General features: G+C 43.1%; 2 protein-coding genes across 10 annotated transcripts in view; one reads left to right on the forward strand and one right to left on the reverse strand.

Annotated features, from left to right (window-relative positions):
• ATG13 (autophagy related 13) overlaps nt 1–1,683 on the reverse strand; it is a 49,797-nt gene extending 48,114 nt beyond the window's left edge. For 2 of the 7 annotated variants that reach the window (XM_060105101.1, XM_060105094.1), the window contains exons 1-2: nt 1,131–1,583; nt 657–767 (exon numbers count right to left, since the gene is read on the reverse strand). The gene's annotated coding sequence lies outside the window, so the exon portion shown is untranslated. The other 5 variants (XM_060105096.1, XM_060105098.1, XM_060105100.1 and 2 more) reach the window with 5 other exon arrangements.
• A 2-nt stretch (nt 1,684–1,685) lies between these two features.
• HARBI1 (harbinger transposase derived 1) lies at nt 1,686–17,216 on the forward strand. Of its 3 annotated transcripts, none has more exons than XM_060105103.1 (3): nt 1,686–1,729; nt 2,838–3,656; nt 14,992–17,216. In XM_060105103.1, the coding sequence occupies exons 2-3, from the start codon at nt 2,987–2,989 to the stop codon at nt 15,369–15,371; spliced, it is 1,050 nt and encodes a 349-aa protein (XP_059961086.1). In that variant the 5' UTR covers nt 1,686–1,729; nt 2,838–2,986; the 3' UTR covers nt 15,372–17,216. The 3 variants fall into 3 exon arrangements, with proteins under 3 accessions (XP_059961086.1, XP_059961085.1, XP_059961087.1); XM_060105102.1 differs by lacking the exon at nt 1,686–1,729 and adding an exon at nt 1,784–1,882; XM_060105104.1 differs by lacking the exon at nt 1,686–1,729 and adding an exon at nt 1,891–1,971.
• Nucleotides 17,217–18,369: the final 1,153 nt, after the last annotated feature.

The raw sequence follows: 18,369 nt of genomic DNA on the forward strand, positions 1-18,369 counted from the left end.
TTTTTATGAAATGTAAATCTCCAAAGTTGCCATAGCCGTCTTAACTTCTGACCCAAAGGGGTACAATTTGAAAACAGTAGGAGAATTAACTACATGCATTTTACTATACAGATCAATACATATGACATTTGCTTCATCACTTATTCATCATCCCCTGGGTATGAAAAATATTAACTCAGGATTCCCTTCCACAAGCACTTACAAGACTTCTGCTCGGCTGAAAAATGGAGTTGAAAGAAACAAACAAAAACATATAATTTAATTGGAGTCACAATATCGACACATGAAAGGACTAACACATAAAACAACACACAATAACCTGGAGTTAATTTAGTGTAAAGAAAGGATCTGTTGTTTCTTATTATTGCACATCTCCCATTGAAGGTGTTCAATAAATTCTACCACCTTAGGAGATGACTTTTAAAGTAAGTGTAATGAAAAAATAGGCACTTTTGTTCTTTAAATATTCGTTCATTCACATCCATTCCCCCGCCCTCCACTCCTCTCTCTCTGGCTGTGGGATGGCCAGAAAGGAAGGAATACTAAAAGTGAAACGCTACGCTGAACTGACCAGAAAAACTTGGTAAATAACTGACTGAGAAAGTGAAAACTGAGATGAGTTAGTGATGAATCCAAGAAGGTGCTTAGCCACTTACCCAGAGATTTACTTAATGAGAATGGATCGCAGGTTTCCACAGGTCATTCCACTGCCAGTAAGAGAGTCGTGAACCTTGGGTCCCTTTTTGCACTAGTCAAGTCACCCTCACCTACACGCGGAGTACATAGTTGGCACTCAACAAATCTTCATTGAATGAAAATCTATCTCATTCATACTGGTACCCAACCACAGAGTTATGGGCCCACAAATTCCTTCCAAAAAGCCTTACGACTTAACCCAAAGAGCTGAGAAAGCAGAGTCGAAAGCTCTGGGCATCTCTGTAAGGACTGGGAATGATCAAGGGCCAATGAAGCCTACAGTAAGTAACCCGACTTCCCAAAGAAAGCTTAGGGGACTGACCTACAGCTAGTAGGCTTCGGCTTCGCCAGGACGTACCCGACAGGCCGCAGGTCCACAGCCTCCCACCCGGGGGCGCTGAGAGATCCGGGGGTATCCCCCCTAAAGTTAGTACCTGTGAAGCTGCGACACAGAGAGTGGCTCGGGGCTCTCATTACGGAGGCCGGGGCCTGGGACCGGCCAGCTGCGCCTCTTGGCTGAGAGCTCCGCGCTCCGGAGCTGCACTGACAGCACGGGTCGCAGATAATACCTCACGCCTCAGGAGCCTCGTGGCTCGCAGACCCCGGGAGTTTCGTTCCCAAGACTGCGCGAGTTGTCGCACTCACGTCTACAGGCGCTCTTCAGGGCTTCCCTCACAGCTCAAGTGATCACTCCTGCCTTCAGCCCAGCAGCCGGTCGCTTCCCGGCGCCGCCATCGTTACTGTTTGTTTTCATCCGCTTCGGTGACGGCGGTGGGAGAAAGAGGGCTATGGGGGAAATACAGCTATCTAACCTCAGCCGCCCTTTCGGCACAGTGTGGATGACCTACTTAATCTCTTCCCTCTTTGACGTTCCCATAAAAACTGGTTTCCTTACCATGTAAGTCTGATTCACCAATCTCTTCAAGCGTCTCAGAAAACAAAGGCGTAAAGAGGCGGTCTTTGAAAGAGCGTGAACCTTTGGGCCGTGTGTGGAATGTGCGCCGGCGAATCGCAGGTCGCGGCGGCAGCTGCAGTGAGGACGCGACTTGGGGCGGGCGGTGACGCGGGAGGGCGGTGCCTACACAGAGCGCCGTGGCGGCTTGTGCTCGGCCGCCGGTTCCGGAGGAGGGCCGGACCCGGCTGGGTGGGTGGGAAGTGCGGCTGGTAATCTGGCAGCCGCCGAGAGGTGGGTGAGCGGCCTCGGCTGACTTTGAGTGGCCGGGGCAGTCACACTTCCGTATCCATTTCTAAGACATCTTTTTAAAAGCCTTGGAGGTGGAGTGTCTTCTCAGCCCTAGCTCTCCCAGCCTCTTCTTTTGCGCCTTCCTTCCAACCTGTCTGGTCTTCCCTACTTGCTTGCCCTCAGCCTCATGATTTGGATTTCTTGGGGTGAGGGGAAAGGCTTTTGTTACAACACAGAATCTCCGTCTACCAGCCTGGGTCGTGGGCGGTTTTTTGCCCCTTCATCCCTTGTTAGACTAGTTTGAACAACGACACTCCTCCCTCCCCGCCCCCGTCTCTTACCCCTTACTTATCAGGTGGAGCCAGAGGGCTTTGGGTAACGAATCCTGCCGTGACTAATCCCTGTCCTGGGTAGCTATGACTTACGTCAGCTGCTTCGTGGCCTGTATAGTTAGGAGCAGATCTCTTTTACTTTGTGGATAATTATGCCATCACTTCCATTAATCTTTTGTTCTTCCCAGTGCAAATGCCAGGCATTAAATGAGCCACCAAAAGTCAGCCCCCATTCTCCTTCAAACCAAAGCAAGCCTGTTGTATTTTGCCATGAGTTAGTGGAACAAAACCGAATTACAGTTATAGCACCTTTTGAACAAAACGGAAATTTGAGAAAAGGATCTGTTGTAGCCTTTGAATCGCTTTTTTTTTGATGTGGATGATTTTTAAGGTCTTTATTGAATTTGTTATAATACTGCTTCTGGGTGTTGTTGTTTTTTTTAATGTTTTTGGTTTTTTGGCCGCAAGGCATGTTGGATCTTAGCTCCTCCACCAGGGATCAAACCCGCACCCCCTGCCTTGGAAGGAGAAGTCTTAGCCACTGGACCGCCAGGGAAGCCCCTGAATCACTTTAAAATCTTTGGTACGTTTCTAACGTTTTTTGTTTTTTTCTTTAACCTTTACAGAGAGAAGATTATAAATGCCAGAGCCATTTAAATGATGGTTAGCTGTTGAATTCTGACACTTCCTTAAATACCTTCTTGCACCAACATCTTCAGAGGGAAGAGTTCAGGAAAAGTAGCAGAGGGAAGGAGAGACAACAGTTACATGTACCATGGCTATACCAATAACAGTACTTGACTGTGATCTCTTGCTATATGGCCGAGGTCACCGCACATTGGACCGCTTTAAGCTGGATGATGTGACAGATGAATACTTGATGTCCATGTATGGGTTTCCTCGACAGTTCATTTACTACTTGGTGGAACTCTTGGGGGCGAGTCTTTCTAGACCTACCCAGAGATCCAGGGCTATTAGCCCAGAGACACAGATCCTTGCAGCACTGGGCTTCTATACCTCAGGTTCCTTCCAGACTCGGATGGGAGATGCTATTGGAATCAGTCAGGCATCTATGAGTCGATGTGTTGCCAATGTCACCGAAGCGCTTGTGGAAAGAGCTTCGCAGTTCATCCGCTTTCCAGCTGATGAAGCCTCCGTGCAGGCTCTGAAGGATGAATTCTATGGGTTGGCAGGGATGCCAGGGGTCATAGGGGTGGTTGACTGTATCCATGTGGCAATCAAGGCACCAAATGCTGAAGACCTTTCCTATGTGAACCGCAAAGGTCTTCATTCTTTAAACTGCCTCATGGTGTGTGACATCAGAGGGGCACTGATGACTGTGGAGACAAACTGGCCGGGGAGCCTCCAGGACTGTGCTGTGCTACAGCAGTCTTCTCTCAGCAGTCAGTTTGAAGCTGGGATGCACAAAGAGAGCTGGCTGCTTGGTAAGTCTGCAGGTGTAAATGCTTCATTTTTGTAACTATAGAAAAAAGTTTGGGCAGAGTACAGTGAAATATAGGGGTCTATAGACCTGAGACTCAGTCCTGTTCTGTTTTAAACACGACCTCAGATGAGAACTCTCTGAGCCTTAATTTTTTTTAATTTTTTTATTTTTATATATATATTTTTTATTAGTTTCTGCTTTATAACAAAGTGAATCAGTCATACATATACATCTGTTCCCACGTCCCTTCCCTCATGCATCTCCCTCCCTCCCACCCTCCCCATCCCACCCCTCCAGGTGGTCACAAAGCACCGAGCTGATCTCCCTGTGCTCTGCGGCTGCTTCCCACTATCTATCTACCTTACGTTTGGTACTGTATATATGTCCATGCCTCTCTTTCGCTTTGTCACAGCTTACCCTTCCCCCTCCCCATATCCTCAAGTCCATTCTCAAGTAGGTCTGTGTCTTTATTCCCGTTTTACCCCTAGGTTCTTCATGACATTTTTTTAAAAATTCCATATATATGTGTTAGCATACGGTATTTGTCTTTCTCTTTCTGACTTACTTCACTCTGTATGACAGACTCTAGGTCTATCCACCTCATTACAAATAGCTCAGTTTCGTTTCTTTTTATGGCTGAGTAATATTCCATTGTATATATGCGCCACATCTTCTTTATCCATTCATCGGATGATGGACACTTAGGTTGTTTCCAGCTCCGGGCTATTGTGAATAGAGCTGCAATGAACATTTTGGTACATGTCTCTTTTTGAATTATGGTTTTCTCAGGGTATATGCCTAGTAGTGGGATTGCTGGGTCATATGGTAGTTCTATTTTTAGTTTTTTAAGGAACCTCCATACCGTTCTCCATAGTGGCTGTACCAATTCACATTCCCACCAGCAGTGCAAGAGTGTTCCCTTTTCTCCACACCCTCTCCAGCATTTATTGTTTGTAGATTTTTTGATGATGGCCATTCTGACTGGTGTGAGATGATATCTCATTGTAGTTTTGATTTGCATTTCTCTAATGATTAATGATGTTGAGCATTCTTTCATGTGTTTGTTGGCAGTCTGTATATCTTCTTTGGAGAAATGCCTATTTAAGTCTTCTGCCCATTTTTGGATTGGGTTGTTTGTTTTTTTACTATTGAGCTGCATGAGGTGCTTGTATATTGTGGAGATTAATCCTTTGTCAGTTGCTTCATTTGCAAATATTTTCTCCCATTCTGAGGGTTGTCTTTTGGTCTTGTTTATGGTTTCCTTTGCCGTGCAAAAGCTTTGAAGTTTCATTAGGTCCCATTTGTTTATCTTTGTTTTTATTTCCATTTCTCTAGGAGGTGGGTCCAAAAGGATCTTGCTGTGATTTATGTCATAGAGTGTTCTGCCTATGTTTTCCTCTAAGAGTTTGATAGTGTCTGGCCTTACATTTAGGTCTTTAATCCATTTTGAGCTTATTTTTGTGTATGGTGTTAGGGAATGATCTAATCTCAAATTTTTACATGTCCCTGTCCAGTTTTCCCAGCACCACTTATTGAAGAGGCTGTCCTTTCTCCACTGTACATTCCTGCCTCCTTTATCAAAGATAAGTTGGCCATATGTGCGTGGGTTTATCTCTGGGCTTTCTATCCTGATCCACTGATCTATCTTTCTGTTTTTATGCCAGTACCACACTGTCTTAATTACTGTAGCTTTGTAGTATAGTCTGAAGTCAGGGAGCCTGATTCCTCCAGCTCCGTTTTTCGTTCTCAAGATTGCTTTGGCTATTTGGGGTCTTTTGTTTTTCCAAACAAATTTTGAAATTTTTTGTTCTAGTTCTGTGAAAAATGCCAGTGGTAGTTTGATAGGGATTGCATTGAATCTGTAGATTGCTTTGGGTAGTAGAGTCATTTTCACAATATTGATTCTTCCAATCCAGGAGCATGGTATATCTCTCCATCTATTTGTATCATCTTTAATTTCTTTTATCAGTGTCTTATAATTTTCTGCATACAGGTCTTTTGTCTCCTTAGGTAGGTTTATTCCTAGATATTTTATTCTTTTTGTTGCAATGGTAAATGGGAGTGTTTTCTTGATTTCATTTTCAGATTTTTCATCATTAGTGTACAGGAATGCCAGAGATTTCTGTACATTAATTTTGTATCCTGCTACTTTACCAAATTCATTGATTAGCTCTAGTAGTTTTTCGGTAGCATCTTTAGGATTCTCTATGTATAGTATCATGTCATCTGCAAACAGTGACAGCTTTACTTCTTCTTTTCTGATTTGGATTCCTTTTATTTCCTTTTCTTCTCTGATTGCTGTGGCTAAAACTTCAATTTTTTTTTTTTTAAGGAGGACTGAAACAGAAGTAATGTCTTTTTTTTTAAAGTCTTTATTGAATTTGTTACAGTATTGCCTCTGTTTCATGTTTTGGGTTTTTGGCCTCGAGGCATGTGAGATCTTAGCTCCCTGACCAGGGATGTAACCTGCACCCTCTGCGTTAGAAGGTAGAGTCTTAACCACTGGACCACCAGGGAAATCCCCAGCCTTAATTTTTTTAAATCAACATTTAAAGGACACTTGTTAACATTTAAAAACATACAGTTTGACCCAGCTCTTCTTGGAGGTACATGTTCAGAAATATGTAAAACAAAATTACAAGCATTTGCATCACAGCAGTGTTTTGTACTCACAAACAACAATAGCAACAACAACCCTACAAAAGCATTCCTCTTAAATATAGCCAAGATACTTATCAATGCAGATCTGGTTAAATATAGTACATCCATACAGTTGAGCCTTAATTTTTATCATCTGTAAAATGGTGAAAATAATGCTAAGGGCAGTAATACCTATTGTTAGGATTAGGGAATATATATGAAAGTTCACTCTAAAGTATTGTGCAAATGTATTATTTTTGCCATTGGTGATTGTCACCATGATATCTATATGAAAATGATAGTAGACAGTGCATGTATACAGTTCTTATGGAAACTCACTTCATAGATCAGTTTGCCTGAGTGCCCTCGGAAAGCCTGGCTTAATGATCTGAGTAGGAGAAGAACCTATTCAGTACTGAGCAGTGCAAACTGATGTGACTGTAGAGCTGGGAGGAATACAGTTAGTTAACAGTGATAAAACCCTCGAGCCTGGCAGCTTTCTTTTTTGTTGTCATTTTTTTTTTTTTAAAGCACCCTTCTATGTGAGCAATAGGACAAGGGTTATCTTGTACACAACATGTTATGTGGGAGATGAAGGCAATGAAGAATTGGAAGACCTCTCTTTAAGGCCACTAATCATGTCTGCACTGCACATGCTCATAACACAGTGTTTTACATGTAATAAACACTCAGGAATTTTTCTCTTTAATGTGCTGACTGGCAGTTAAAGAAAAACCTCCCCTTGGGACTTCCCTGGCGGTCCAGTGGTTAAAACTGCACACTTCCACTGCAGGGGTCACAGGTTTGATCCCTAGTCGGGGAACTAAGATCCCACACGCCACAGAGGCAGCCAAAAAAAAAAACCCTCCCACCCCTGCCCACTGTTCCAAGTGAGGAGAAGAGACTGCTCACGCTGATTGGTTTAGAGCTGCCAGGGTACCATGGGTAACATCTTGGAACTTAACTGATTTTCTTCAGCTGTTGCTTCTACACACTGTTGTCAGCGCCCCACCTTCTTGTTACCCTACTGGAACTTTGTCTTAATCCCACCTTTTGCCTACTCTGAACTTTCAAATTCCATTTTCATACAACTCAAGCCAAGAAGTGAAGGGAAGACTGTTTGCAAGTGTCTCATCCAACTACTTCTGCCACAGCTGGGGAAGTACTTGGGTTCCAAGCTGATTTCTTGTGAAATCACTTTGGTACCCTAACTCTAAAGCCAGCTAAGGGGACTTCCCTGGTGGCGCAGTGGTTAAGAATCCGCCTGCCAATGCAGGGGACACGGGTTTGAGCCCTGGTCTGGGAAGATCCCACATGCTGTGGAGCAATTAAACCCCTATGCCACAACTACTGAGCCTGCAGTCTACAGCCCACGAGCCACAACTACTGAGCCCACGTGCCACAACTACTGAAGCCCATGCGCCTAGAGCCCACAGCAAGAGAAGCCACTGCAATGAGAAACCCGCACACCGCAATGAAGAGTAGCCCCCGCTCGCCGCAACTGGAGAGAGCTCGCAAACAGCAACGAAGACCCAATGCAGCCAATAAATAAATAAATAAATAAACTTAAAACACATGGTTTCTCATTTAAAAAAAAATAAAGCCAGCTAAAAATGATTGAGCACTTAGAATTTGTCAGGCAATCTTGTAAGCACTTTGCATTGGATTATCTCACTTAATCCTTATAAAAACTCTTAAGGAGTTAAACACTAATATCAACATTTTCACAGAATAGGAAATTAAGCACAGAACATCTGTGTCATTTGTGTTTATGTTTTAAACTGGATCATGTGAGGAGTTACTCTATTTGGCAAATGATCCTTTTGTTAGGACTTCAAGGTCATGTATGAATTACTGATTTTCTTTTCCTTCACCCCTTGGGACCCCAGATTCAGTTGGAATTATGACTTTAAAGTAGTTTGTTGTTTACAGGACATAGCTGAAAATAAGTAAAAACTCGGACGAATTTTTATTTATTTTTCTGATTCCCCTCTTTACAAAAAGAGTGGAAGTGGAAGAGATGGATATTGCAACGACATTTAACAAATGTTTACTAAGGCCAGTTTCGGTACCAGGCCACATGCTATGCACTAATGATGCCGGGAAGGTATACCCACAGAAGTTGATGATGTGGAATTTGACTGCCTTAGTACTATCGGTTCTAACACAGACCCCCTGGAAATCCTCCATGAGCCGTAAAAGGCAAACTAGTTTGAAGACCCCTTAACTAGTATAGTGTTTCACAAATTTTCCGGATGAAAAGTTATCTGGGAAATTTACTTAAGATGTACACTTCTGGGCCCCACTTCAAACTTCAGGAATGAGAATCTTCAAGAAAAGAATCTGGACATCATTTTTAACACGTGTCCTAGATGATTTGTAATGAATAGATGTTTGGAAAACATTAGTCTGGATGTGTAGGGAAGACTGGCAGGATTATAAGGAATGACAAGATGTTAAAAGAGAGAGGGAGATAAGATGGTTGATTGTGGGACTTCCCTGGTGGCGCAATGGTTAAGAATCCGCCTGCCAATGCAGGGGACATGGGTTCAAGCCCTGGCCCGGGAAGATCCCACATGCCACGGAGCAACTAAGCCCGAGCACCACACCTACTGAGCCTGCGCTCTAGAGCCCGTGAGCCACAACTACCGAGCCTGCATGCTGCAACTACTGAAGCCTACACGCCTAGAGCCCATGCTCCGCAAAGAGAAGTCACCGCGATGGGAAGCCCACGTACCGCAACGAAGAGTAGCTCCCGCTCACTGCAAATAGAGAAAGCCTGCGCGCAGCAACGAAAATCCAACTCAGCCAAAAAAAAAAAAAAAAAAAGAAAGAAGATGGTTGATTGTATCTTAAGAACACCATCGGATTTGTAGAGTGGTACTAGATTTGCCAAACCTAGAACTAGCTGTGATTCCCCCTTGTTTTTTTTTTTTTTTTGGTTTGTTTGTTTAGCATATTTTCATCTTGGCTGTCATCCCTTCATGTCCTCATTCTCGTATGCCCCTTCAGAGGGCATCACCTAATTCCTCTTCTCTAAATGTACCTGCTCCTACAAACAATTCAGCCTGAGTTATTTCTTCAGCTCTTGGCCTAGTCTTGTTAAGCAGCTTTGGGTTAAGATCTGCCAGAATGTCTCTTGGATGACTGATCATGTAAGCAATTGTAGTCTGTTTAGGAGTTCTGATCCTAATCCCCTCCTGAGTGTCTGTCTTCCAGTGGTGCTTGGATTATAACCAGTTAATGATGATGGAGCATTTTATAAGAGGTCTACATTAACTAGCTTGTCTTGTATGTCTTCCCAATTAAGGTTCATACTGTTTCTTAAGAGACGTTTAACAAATATCTAGAATCTCTTTGTTTTGGTAGTCATCTTAAATGTTTTTCTTATTCTCTTTTACAGCATTATACCATTGTTTTAGTGACGTTGAGTCTGACATTATTAGCATTTAGTGACTAGCTCCTTCCTCTTCCTGTGCCTAACATATCAAAGGATGGGTGATGTTTATTTTTATTTTCTCACATGTAAAATGAGGTCAGTGGAGTTGGGATTGGACAAGTCATAGATATTATTTTCATTATTATTTACAACATCAGTTTCTAAAATTCAGTATTTAGTAGGGATGAGTTCAATTAAAATAGGTTGTACTTAGGAGGTAAAAAGCCAGCTAAATATACAATTTGAAAATTTTGTGAGCCATCTCAGATATTTAAAGTTAATCCAGTATACCTAAAACTAATACAATGTTATATGTGAATATCTCAGTATTTTTTTTGCTTTGAACGAAAGTTTATGGCATATCATTAATAGAAATTAGTGGAAATGGCTATGAAAGTAAAAGTTGAGGTGAATCATCTGAGCTGACTTATCTTGTTGAATCCAACACAACCTATATCTTAAATCTCCTTGCTAACAAATTTAGTGATAATTTTTTATACTACTACTTAACAAGTTAATAAAGACATGGTACCCATGAGAAGCTAATCTCATTTAATGGGGGACACAGTTTCCATACAGTTCTGCCAATATTCCCTAGTATCAATCTACACCTTCTTCGCTAATCAACACCAGCTTATTCCAAAAGAGTTCATGATTAACGAAAAAGGCCAAACTCCCTTGACCTTAAAAGAAAATTAAGCCCAGGGTCCACCCCCACCCCCGTTCCCCCTCTAGGGTATAAGGTTAGTGTAAACCCACAGTGTAACAGTGTATTGCTTTATGGAGGGGGTGTGGTTGGGAGGGAGACACCATGGTGAGGAATGAATCCAAGTCACACCAGTATAGGAAGCAGTGAGATAGTAATACACAAAATGGATAAATGCAGTCATTTTCATAGAGGACTCAACTCGTGGAAGAAGAACTTTGATTGGTGCTGCAAAAACATCTGTATGAAGTAGAAATTGATTTCAATAACATTAGTAGAGAATATGTTCTAGAAAGTGGAGGTAACTGGATGCAAAATCCTGGTAGCAATTTAATAGAACAGTCCCAGATGGCTAGGCTGAGGCCAACACCTAATGAAGACGAAAGCCTTGTCTGTGGGGAATTTTGGATGATACCTGGAGAAATATTACACTGTGCATAAACCAGATTGTGTTGTTTTCACAAGTGTTGTAAAGTTTCATATAGTAAAAGGCTTTTTCTACATGCACTTCAATTTCACAGCAAGAGTGGCATAGGATACCTAAACACAGAAGAGAGCATTCATGCAAGATATCTAACTCCTTGATATAATAATGCATACAATTCAAAATGATTACACTGTCATCACATCTAGGGCTTTCTGCAACTACAAGGTGGCAGTTATGGAAAGCATGGCCCTTGGTATCAATATCTAAAAACCAGTCACCACCTTCTTCTATGTGTGTTCTCTTTTTGCACTTTTTCTTCATTTTTCTTAATCAACTCTGCTGTTGCTGCTTCTTAGCAAAACTGGTAAAAACAAAATTATAATAATTGAACATAGCGCTCTGGCAATCAAGATGTTTAAAACCTTCAATCTTCTGGGGTGAAGAAAGCACTGTGTGACATTTAGAACTCTGATTTACAAACAGGGTGGTCACAAATTTTCCTGATCTTCTGAACTTCCACAACTTTCCTGAACTTCCTGAACTTCCACAACTTTCCTGATCAGGTCATCATAGGAGGTCTGACTTAAGTTTGTTTCAGAGCTAACATAAGAAAATTCTGGTTCTGGAGTGATGTGAATAGTCCAATAAGTTCCATCCAGTTTCATTCCATTCATTGAATACCCACAAGGATCGAACAGTGTGGCATCAATGACAGAACCTGGTATCAGTTCACGAATTCCACTCTCACGAGTGACATCCTTTGCAGTAACACCATCTTTCATGTAGAACTGGTCCATAACTGCTGGATCAAGCTCACTCATCAGAATTTCCAGGGTTTGATCTGGCTGATTGATGACCCGACTCTCTGGGAAATCCAAAGTATACAAGTACCAACAATCAGAATTCATACGTCCCATACAATATGCTGCTCCATTTGGGAAAATTGCATTAAGAAACTCTATTTCTGGGCTTCCCTGGTGGCGCAGTGGTTGGGAGTCCGCCTGCCGATGCAGGGGACACGGGTTCGTGCCCCAGTGCGGGAAGATCCCACATGCCGCGAAGCGGCTGGGCCCGTGAGCCCTGGCCGCTGAGCCTGCGCGTCTGGAGCCTGTGCTCCGCAACGGGAGAGGCCACAGCAGTGAGAGGCCCGCGTACCGCCAGGAAAAAAAAAAAAAAAAAAAAGGAAAGAAACTCTATTTCTTCCTGGAAATTCCAGTGTGGGTACCCTTGGTGAGAAGGCTTCATGAAATTCTTACGAGAGTAAAAGAAGCTTTGAATTGAGTCAAACCCACTGTAATCCCTAGCAAGTTTCAACAGGGGAACCAGTGCTTTCAGCAAGAGGGTGGTACCACATGTCTTCAAAATGAAACGTCTCTTGGAGACAAACATGCTACTCTCACTGAGTACGTAAGCTTCCTGCTTGTCAGTTTTTGTCATACTTATGATTGAACATTGCACATCCTTCAAAAGTATGTCCCACTCGGATCTTGGGATGGTGTGAAGATCCCCAGATCCTTGGTTTGCATCGGGTTGCTGCCTGGAGAACCAAACCTCTGGCAGCTTCTCGGTCCCTTCGACAAAATGTGCAGCTTCCATCACTGTGAGACTAGCAAACAACCAACAACCACAGAAAATCAACTAAATTAAATCTCTTCTCCCACCGCTGCCACCACCGCTGCGGATTGTTCCAGCTGTGTTACTAAAGTTCAGGTTCCTTTTTGGCTATAATTTTATATTAACTTTTTTAAAAAAAAAGGTTAATAAAATTTTCCCGGCTTTTTGTGTGTGTGTGTCTGAGCGAAAGTTGAACGTGAGTCTGTTGGAAATAGAGGCAGATACAGCTCAGTCTCTTGTAGTCCGCTGTTTCCCCGTTAGAGAGAGTAGAGCGAGCGGTAGCTAATGTCGCCAGCCATACTGTGGGAGCCTCAGTAATTTTTTAAATTTAAAAAATTGCATTTAAAATAAAGTTGGGACTTCCCTGGTGGCACAGTGGTTAAGAATCCGCCTGCCGACACAGGGGACATGGGTTCGAGCCCTGGTCCGGGAAGATCCCACATGCTGCGGAGCAACTAAGCCCAGGTACCACAACTACTGAGCCCAGGTGCCACAACTACTGAAGCCCGCATGCCTAGAGCACGTGCTCTGCAACAAGAGAAGCCACTGCAGTGAGAAGCCCATGCACTGCAACGAAGAGTAGCAGCCAAAAATAAATAAATAAATTTATTTAAAAAATAAAATAAAATAAAGTTAACCCATGGGGAATTCCCTGGCGACCCAGTAGTTAATACTTGGCTCTTTCACTGCCACGGGCCGGGATTCAATCCCTGGTCAGGGAACTAAGATCCCACAAGCCACATGGTGTGGCCAAAAAAAAGAAAAAAAAGAAATGTAAGCTCCTAAAAGAAAGGAGTGCTATATGTTTGGAACAGTGCCTAGCACTCTCTGAACAATCCATAACTATTTACTGAAATTGATGGTGGGTGAGGAACACAGCAACTATACAAGTTGGTATTCCTCAGGTCTATTTGTCTCAAATTTCTAAGGGGTTGTTCCTCTGAGACATTTCATCTTCCAGATTTAGTGAGTCAGGACAATTAAACATTATAGAAACATTGTACTCTTGTAATGGGACATTGCACCCCAGTTTTGTTTTGGTTTTAGCACTTCCCAGGATTATTCCATAAAGAAGTCACTTAAGGGAAATGCCTTGTGTATATTATTTTAATTGACTTCTGATTTTATTTCTTTATCCCTATTACTATTTGCATCATTATATTTATGGTCTCCTTGTTAATGTGAAATTCTACCTGTTCCTCTATTACAAAGGCATGGTTCTAATGAAGGTAATATCTAGGAAGGCAGAACACCTGAGTTCTCATCTCTGCTGGGAATTTTCTCTTATTCTTCTTAGCACTGGGAGAATGAATGATTATTGTCTATGAAATACTCTGAAATTCCTAGGTAGTGCTTTCAGACCTGACATTTTAATGGTAAAGTCAGAGATTTTTCTTCACAAGTGTTTTGAGGTCTCCTGGCAGAATTCTCTTTTTCTCTCTTGCACTCTTGCTCTTTAGAGATTTTGAAGATTGGCTCGCTATGTGATAGTTTCTACTAACCTTTATTTATTTATTTATTTATTTTGCGGTACGTGGGCCCCTCATCGCTGCGGAGCACAGGCTCCGGGGTCATGGCTCACGGGCCCAGCCGCTCCGCGGCATGTGGGATCTTCCCAGACCGGGGCACGAACCCGTGTCCCCTGCATCGGCAGACGGACTCCCAACCCCTGCGCCACCAGGGAAGCCCGTACTAACCTTTTTTTAAAATTTAATTTTATTTATTTTTGGCTGCGTTAGGTCTTCCTTGCTGCGTGCATGCTTTCTCTAGTTGCGGCGAGTGGGGGCTACTCTTCATTGCGGTGCGTGGGCTTCTCATTGCAGTGGCTTCTCTTGTTGCGGAGCACGGGCTCTAGGCACGCGGGCGTCCGTAATTGTGGCTCGCGGGCTCTAGAGTGCAGGCTCAGTAGTTGTGGCGCACAGGGTTCGTTGCTTCGTGGCGTGTGGGAACTTCCCGGACCAGGGCTTGAACCCTTGTCCGCTGCATTGCCAGGCGGATTCTTAACCACTGCGCCACCAGGGAAGCCGTATTAACTTTTTATTAAAGAATAATATCTCTGAATTCAGAAAATCCTGGAATTCCCTGGAGGTCCAGTGGTTGGGACTCCGCGCTTCCACTGCCGGGAGCCCGGGTTCGATCCCTGGTCAGGGAACTAGGATCCCGCAAGCAGTGCATCGCGGCCAAAAAAAGAAAATCCAGGAATTTCATTTCCTCCAGTGCCTTCACCTCTGTCCTACATTCTTTCAGACTTAGCTTTCTTTAGCCGGGTCAGCTTTTTTCTCTGTTGGTTTTAGCCAAGGGTATTCCCAGCCAAGACTCACTCTAGTCTTCCTGCTCCTGACTAGCTGTGGGCTCTTTACCACAGCATTTCCCTCTTCATTTCCCTGGTGTGCTTTGGCTCTGGAAGCTGTTGCATTTTCTTGTCCATTCTCTGTACATGCTCCTGGATTTTCCTTTTTGTTTGTATTCCAGTTATAAACATCTGTGATGTCTTTGGGCCTTCCCCACAGGTGACAGTTCCTTCTTTCTCCGCACCTGGCTTATGACCCCACTTCACATTCCTGAAACTCCAGCCGAATATCGCTATAATATGGCCCATTCTGCAACTCACAGTGTGATTGAGAAGACTTTCCGAACCCTCTGCTCCCGATTCCGCTGCCTGGATGGATCCAAGGGGGCACTGCAGTACTCACCGGAGAAGTCCAGCCACATTATCTTGGCCTGCTGTGTCCTTCACAACATCTCCCTGGAGCATGGGATGGATGTCTGGTCCTCTCCAGGGACAGGACCCGTGGAACAGCCTCCTGAGGAAGAGTATGAGCACATGGAGTCCTTGGACCTAGAGGCTGACCGTATCCGTCAGGAGTTGATGCTCACTCACTTCAGCTAATGTGGAAGGTGGGGAGGGGGGGAGGCTTTCCAGAAGGAGCTGTGACAAACTTTCCCTCTCACCACCCCCTACACAGTTCCATCATCTAGCATGACTGAGCGTGTGGACACTTGTCACAAACTGACATTTAATCTGCATGTTTTAGAAAGGTTGAGGCTAGGCCAGAATATCTTGATTCATTTGCAAGTTTATTAACTAAACCAAAACCTCCGAGACAACAGTTCTCTACTATCCGTTGAACACCAGGTTAGCACCACTCACTCATTTGAAAGTTCCCCGGTTGCAGACATTTATATCATGCTTACAAAATCAAAGCAGAGGGAAAAATAGCATCTAGACAGCCAGAACACTTTGTTTCAGTTATCTAGAGATTTCAAAAGAAAACAATATTTGTCCTGAAAGATTTGGATGGTATTTTAGCTTTTCTACTTTACTACCTATATAGGCATAATCTGAGGCAAGTGTGAAGAGTAAATTTCAGTTGGGAAATGGTCCTCTGACATAAATAAATGGCTACTAATGTGATTTTTCAGCTTTGTGTTTTTAAGAGGAGGTTAGGGACAGTCCAAAACCTCCATCTTAATTCTGTCTGTAATTACTGAGCTGTGACTTGGACCTAGTTCCCAGGGAGAACATCTGGACTCCAATCTCTTACTTCCAACCCTGAGTAGGAGCTAAAGGCTAAATGGGTTTAAGAATTCAATCAGCTTAAAGAAGACAAGTCAAATAGAGACAAAACAGCAAGCTTACACTTTACAGGGGATTTAAAGACCCTGAAAGATTGATGGGCAAAGGAAATTCACCCAGGTTTAGACAGTCCACATCTAAATAGATCACATTTCTTATGATTATGATGTTAGGATGTCTTTTTGGCCATTCTGCTTTGAAATTCCTTGTTCAGAAAGAAAGTTTAGGGGATACAGAAGACATGTATTAAAAAGGAGAGGTAAAAGGAATATAATTTCTTGGTTTGAAATGAATTTTTGAGTTAGACCTACTTGAATATCTTCTGTGCAAAGTGATGGACAGAACTTCTCAGGAAATAAATAATCCTCCACCAAGTCTTATTCTAAAATTATACTGATATAAAAATAACCTGGGCTTCCCTGGTGGCGCAGTGGTTGAGAGTCCGCCTGCCGATGCAGGGGACATGGGTTCGTGCCCCGGTCCGGGAGGATCCCGCATGCCGCGGGGTGACTGGGCCCGTGAGCCATGGCTGCTGAGCCTGCGCGTCCGGAGCCTGTGCTCCGCAATGGGAGAGGCCACAACAGTGAGAAGCCCGCATACCGCAAAAAAAAAAAAAAATAACCTGATTGGAATAATGAAAGTGTGAATTAGGTTCACACATTGGTGCCTTTGCTGGGACAAAATAGAGCCTTTCCTGAGGATTGTTTTGTTCCCAGTTTCTCAGCCACTCACCCATGTGATCCCTCTGAAATGTCCTCATGGATCATTTCCTACCTGCCTTTGGCAGTGTTAATCTGGTGATTTTCAAAGTAAAGAAGTGAACAGCTGATGACAAAAGAAATTTGGAAATAAATTGAAGGTGACTCATCCACAAGATTAAAAACAATTATGGATTATTATCTGCTATTTATTTCTACTCCAAATGCTATTTTCCATCATCATCCTACTCTGTAAGGAGTGGGTCCATTTGGCAGGAGGTTGAGCTTAACAAGTGCAGTGATATTGCTGAGATGGGAGTGGACAATGAAGAGGTGACTGGAAACTTTTGTTCTATTCATTATGCAATAGAGGTGCCCTGTTATGTTTTTTTTTCTTTGTCAAGTTAAACCTGTGACCCAAGCTTGCTTTGTCTCCCTGATAGGCAATATTTTAACTCTCACAGTCTTTCCAAATTTCCTGAGATGGGTACTTTTCCCTCTAAAGTTTTGGTTCTATTATGAGTATTGCATGAGGAAAGGCATACTGCCACCTGTGCATCTTCTTCTTCTTCTTTTTTTTTTTTCTTTGCAGTACGCGGGCCTCTCACTGTTGTGGCCTCTCCTGTTGCGGAGCACAGCGGCCATGGCTCACAGGCCTAGCCGCTCCGCGGCATGTGGGATCTTCCCGGACTGGGGTACGAACCCGTGTTCCCTGCATCGGCAGGCGGACTCTCAGCCACTGCGCCACCAGGGAAGCCCACACCTGTGCATCTTAAGAGGCAAGGTGGAGTGTAATCTTGGAAAGTGCCTAGCATTTATCTTTCAAAAACCACATTAAAGGAAAATTGGGGTTTTTCACAACTTAACTCATTAGATGGTGACATGAAGCCTCAGTGGGAGGGACAGGCTGGGGAAGAATTCATTAGCAATTTCAAGCCTATTATTTGCACACCAAAGATAATTTCTAAGTGCTGAACAGACCAAACATTGGCTGGAAGTGTTTTTCCCTGGGAGCATTTTATTTCCTAATAATTCCACAGAATAACAGTTAAAATCTATTCCTTTAATCTCCTTTCAACGTGGATTTTTATAGGCCAGGATTTTTTTTCAGTCCAGTTACACTTTCCTCAGAATGACCTAGGGGAGGGATCACGATCTGTATTTCTAAATTGCCAAGGGTTTGCTTATAGGGACTTTTTATATGTGCCTGAGAAGTCTTCTCTTGAGGTCCTTATTGTGGATTTATAGTATCTTCCTGGTATAGCTTTGGGACAAAGTCAAGGATTTCACCTGTCTTATATAAGCCTCATCTTCCCATAGATGATTCCATCTGGCCAGCATAAAAGTTTTCCAGATTTGCCCTTAGCTGTTCCAAGACAGCAAAAGTCCCAGGATGTATTAAGGGAAAACTACAATACTGGTTTATCAGCGGTTTACTAATTCCAAATTATACAAAAGAGGGACCATAAACATATTCTTAGTTTAAAATGAACTAAACAGAGATGGAGCTCCTTTCTTGGACTGTAAAGGATCTATAGCAAGTTAATCTAATTTAGGGACAAAGAAACAAGACACAATTTTAATGGGATCATATATGAAAAAGTATAAGAGAT

Source organism: Mesoplodon densirostris, chromosome 7 (genome assembly GCF_025265405.1).
Source record: "Mesoplodon densirostris isolate mMesDen1 chromosome 7, mMesDen1 primary haplotype, whole genome shotgun sequence".
Lineage (NCBI taxonomy): Eukaryota > Metazoa > Chordata > Mammalia > Artiodactyla > Ziphiidae > Mesoplodon > Mesoplodon densirostris.

What these genes read in the sequence shown, in the direction of transcription:
- HARBI1 (XM_060105103.1), top strand. Translation starts at nt 2,987, where the DNA reads ATGGCTATACCAATAACAGTACTTGACTGTGATCTCTTGCTATATGGC. An exon ending in CAAAGAGAGCTGGCTGCTTG is followed by an intron (nt 3,657 to 14,991) that starts GTAAGTCTGCAG and finishes CCTTCCCCACAG; the next exon opens with GTGACAGTTCCTTCTTTCTC.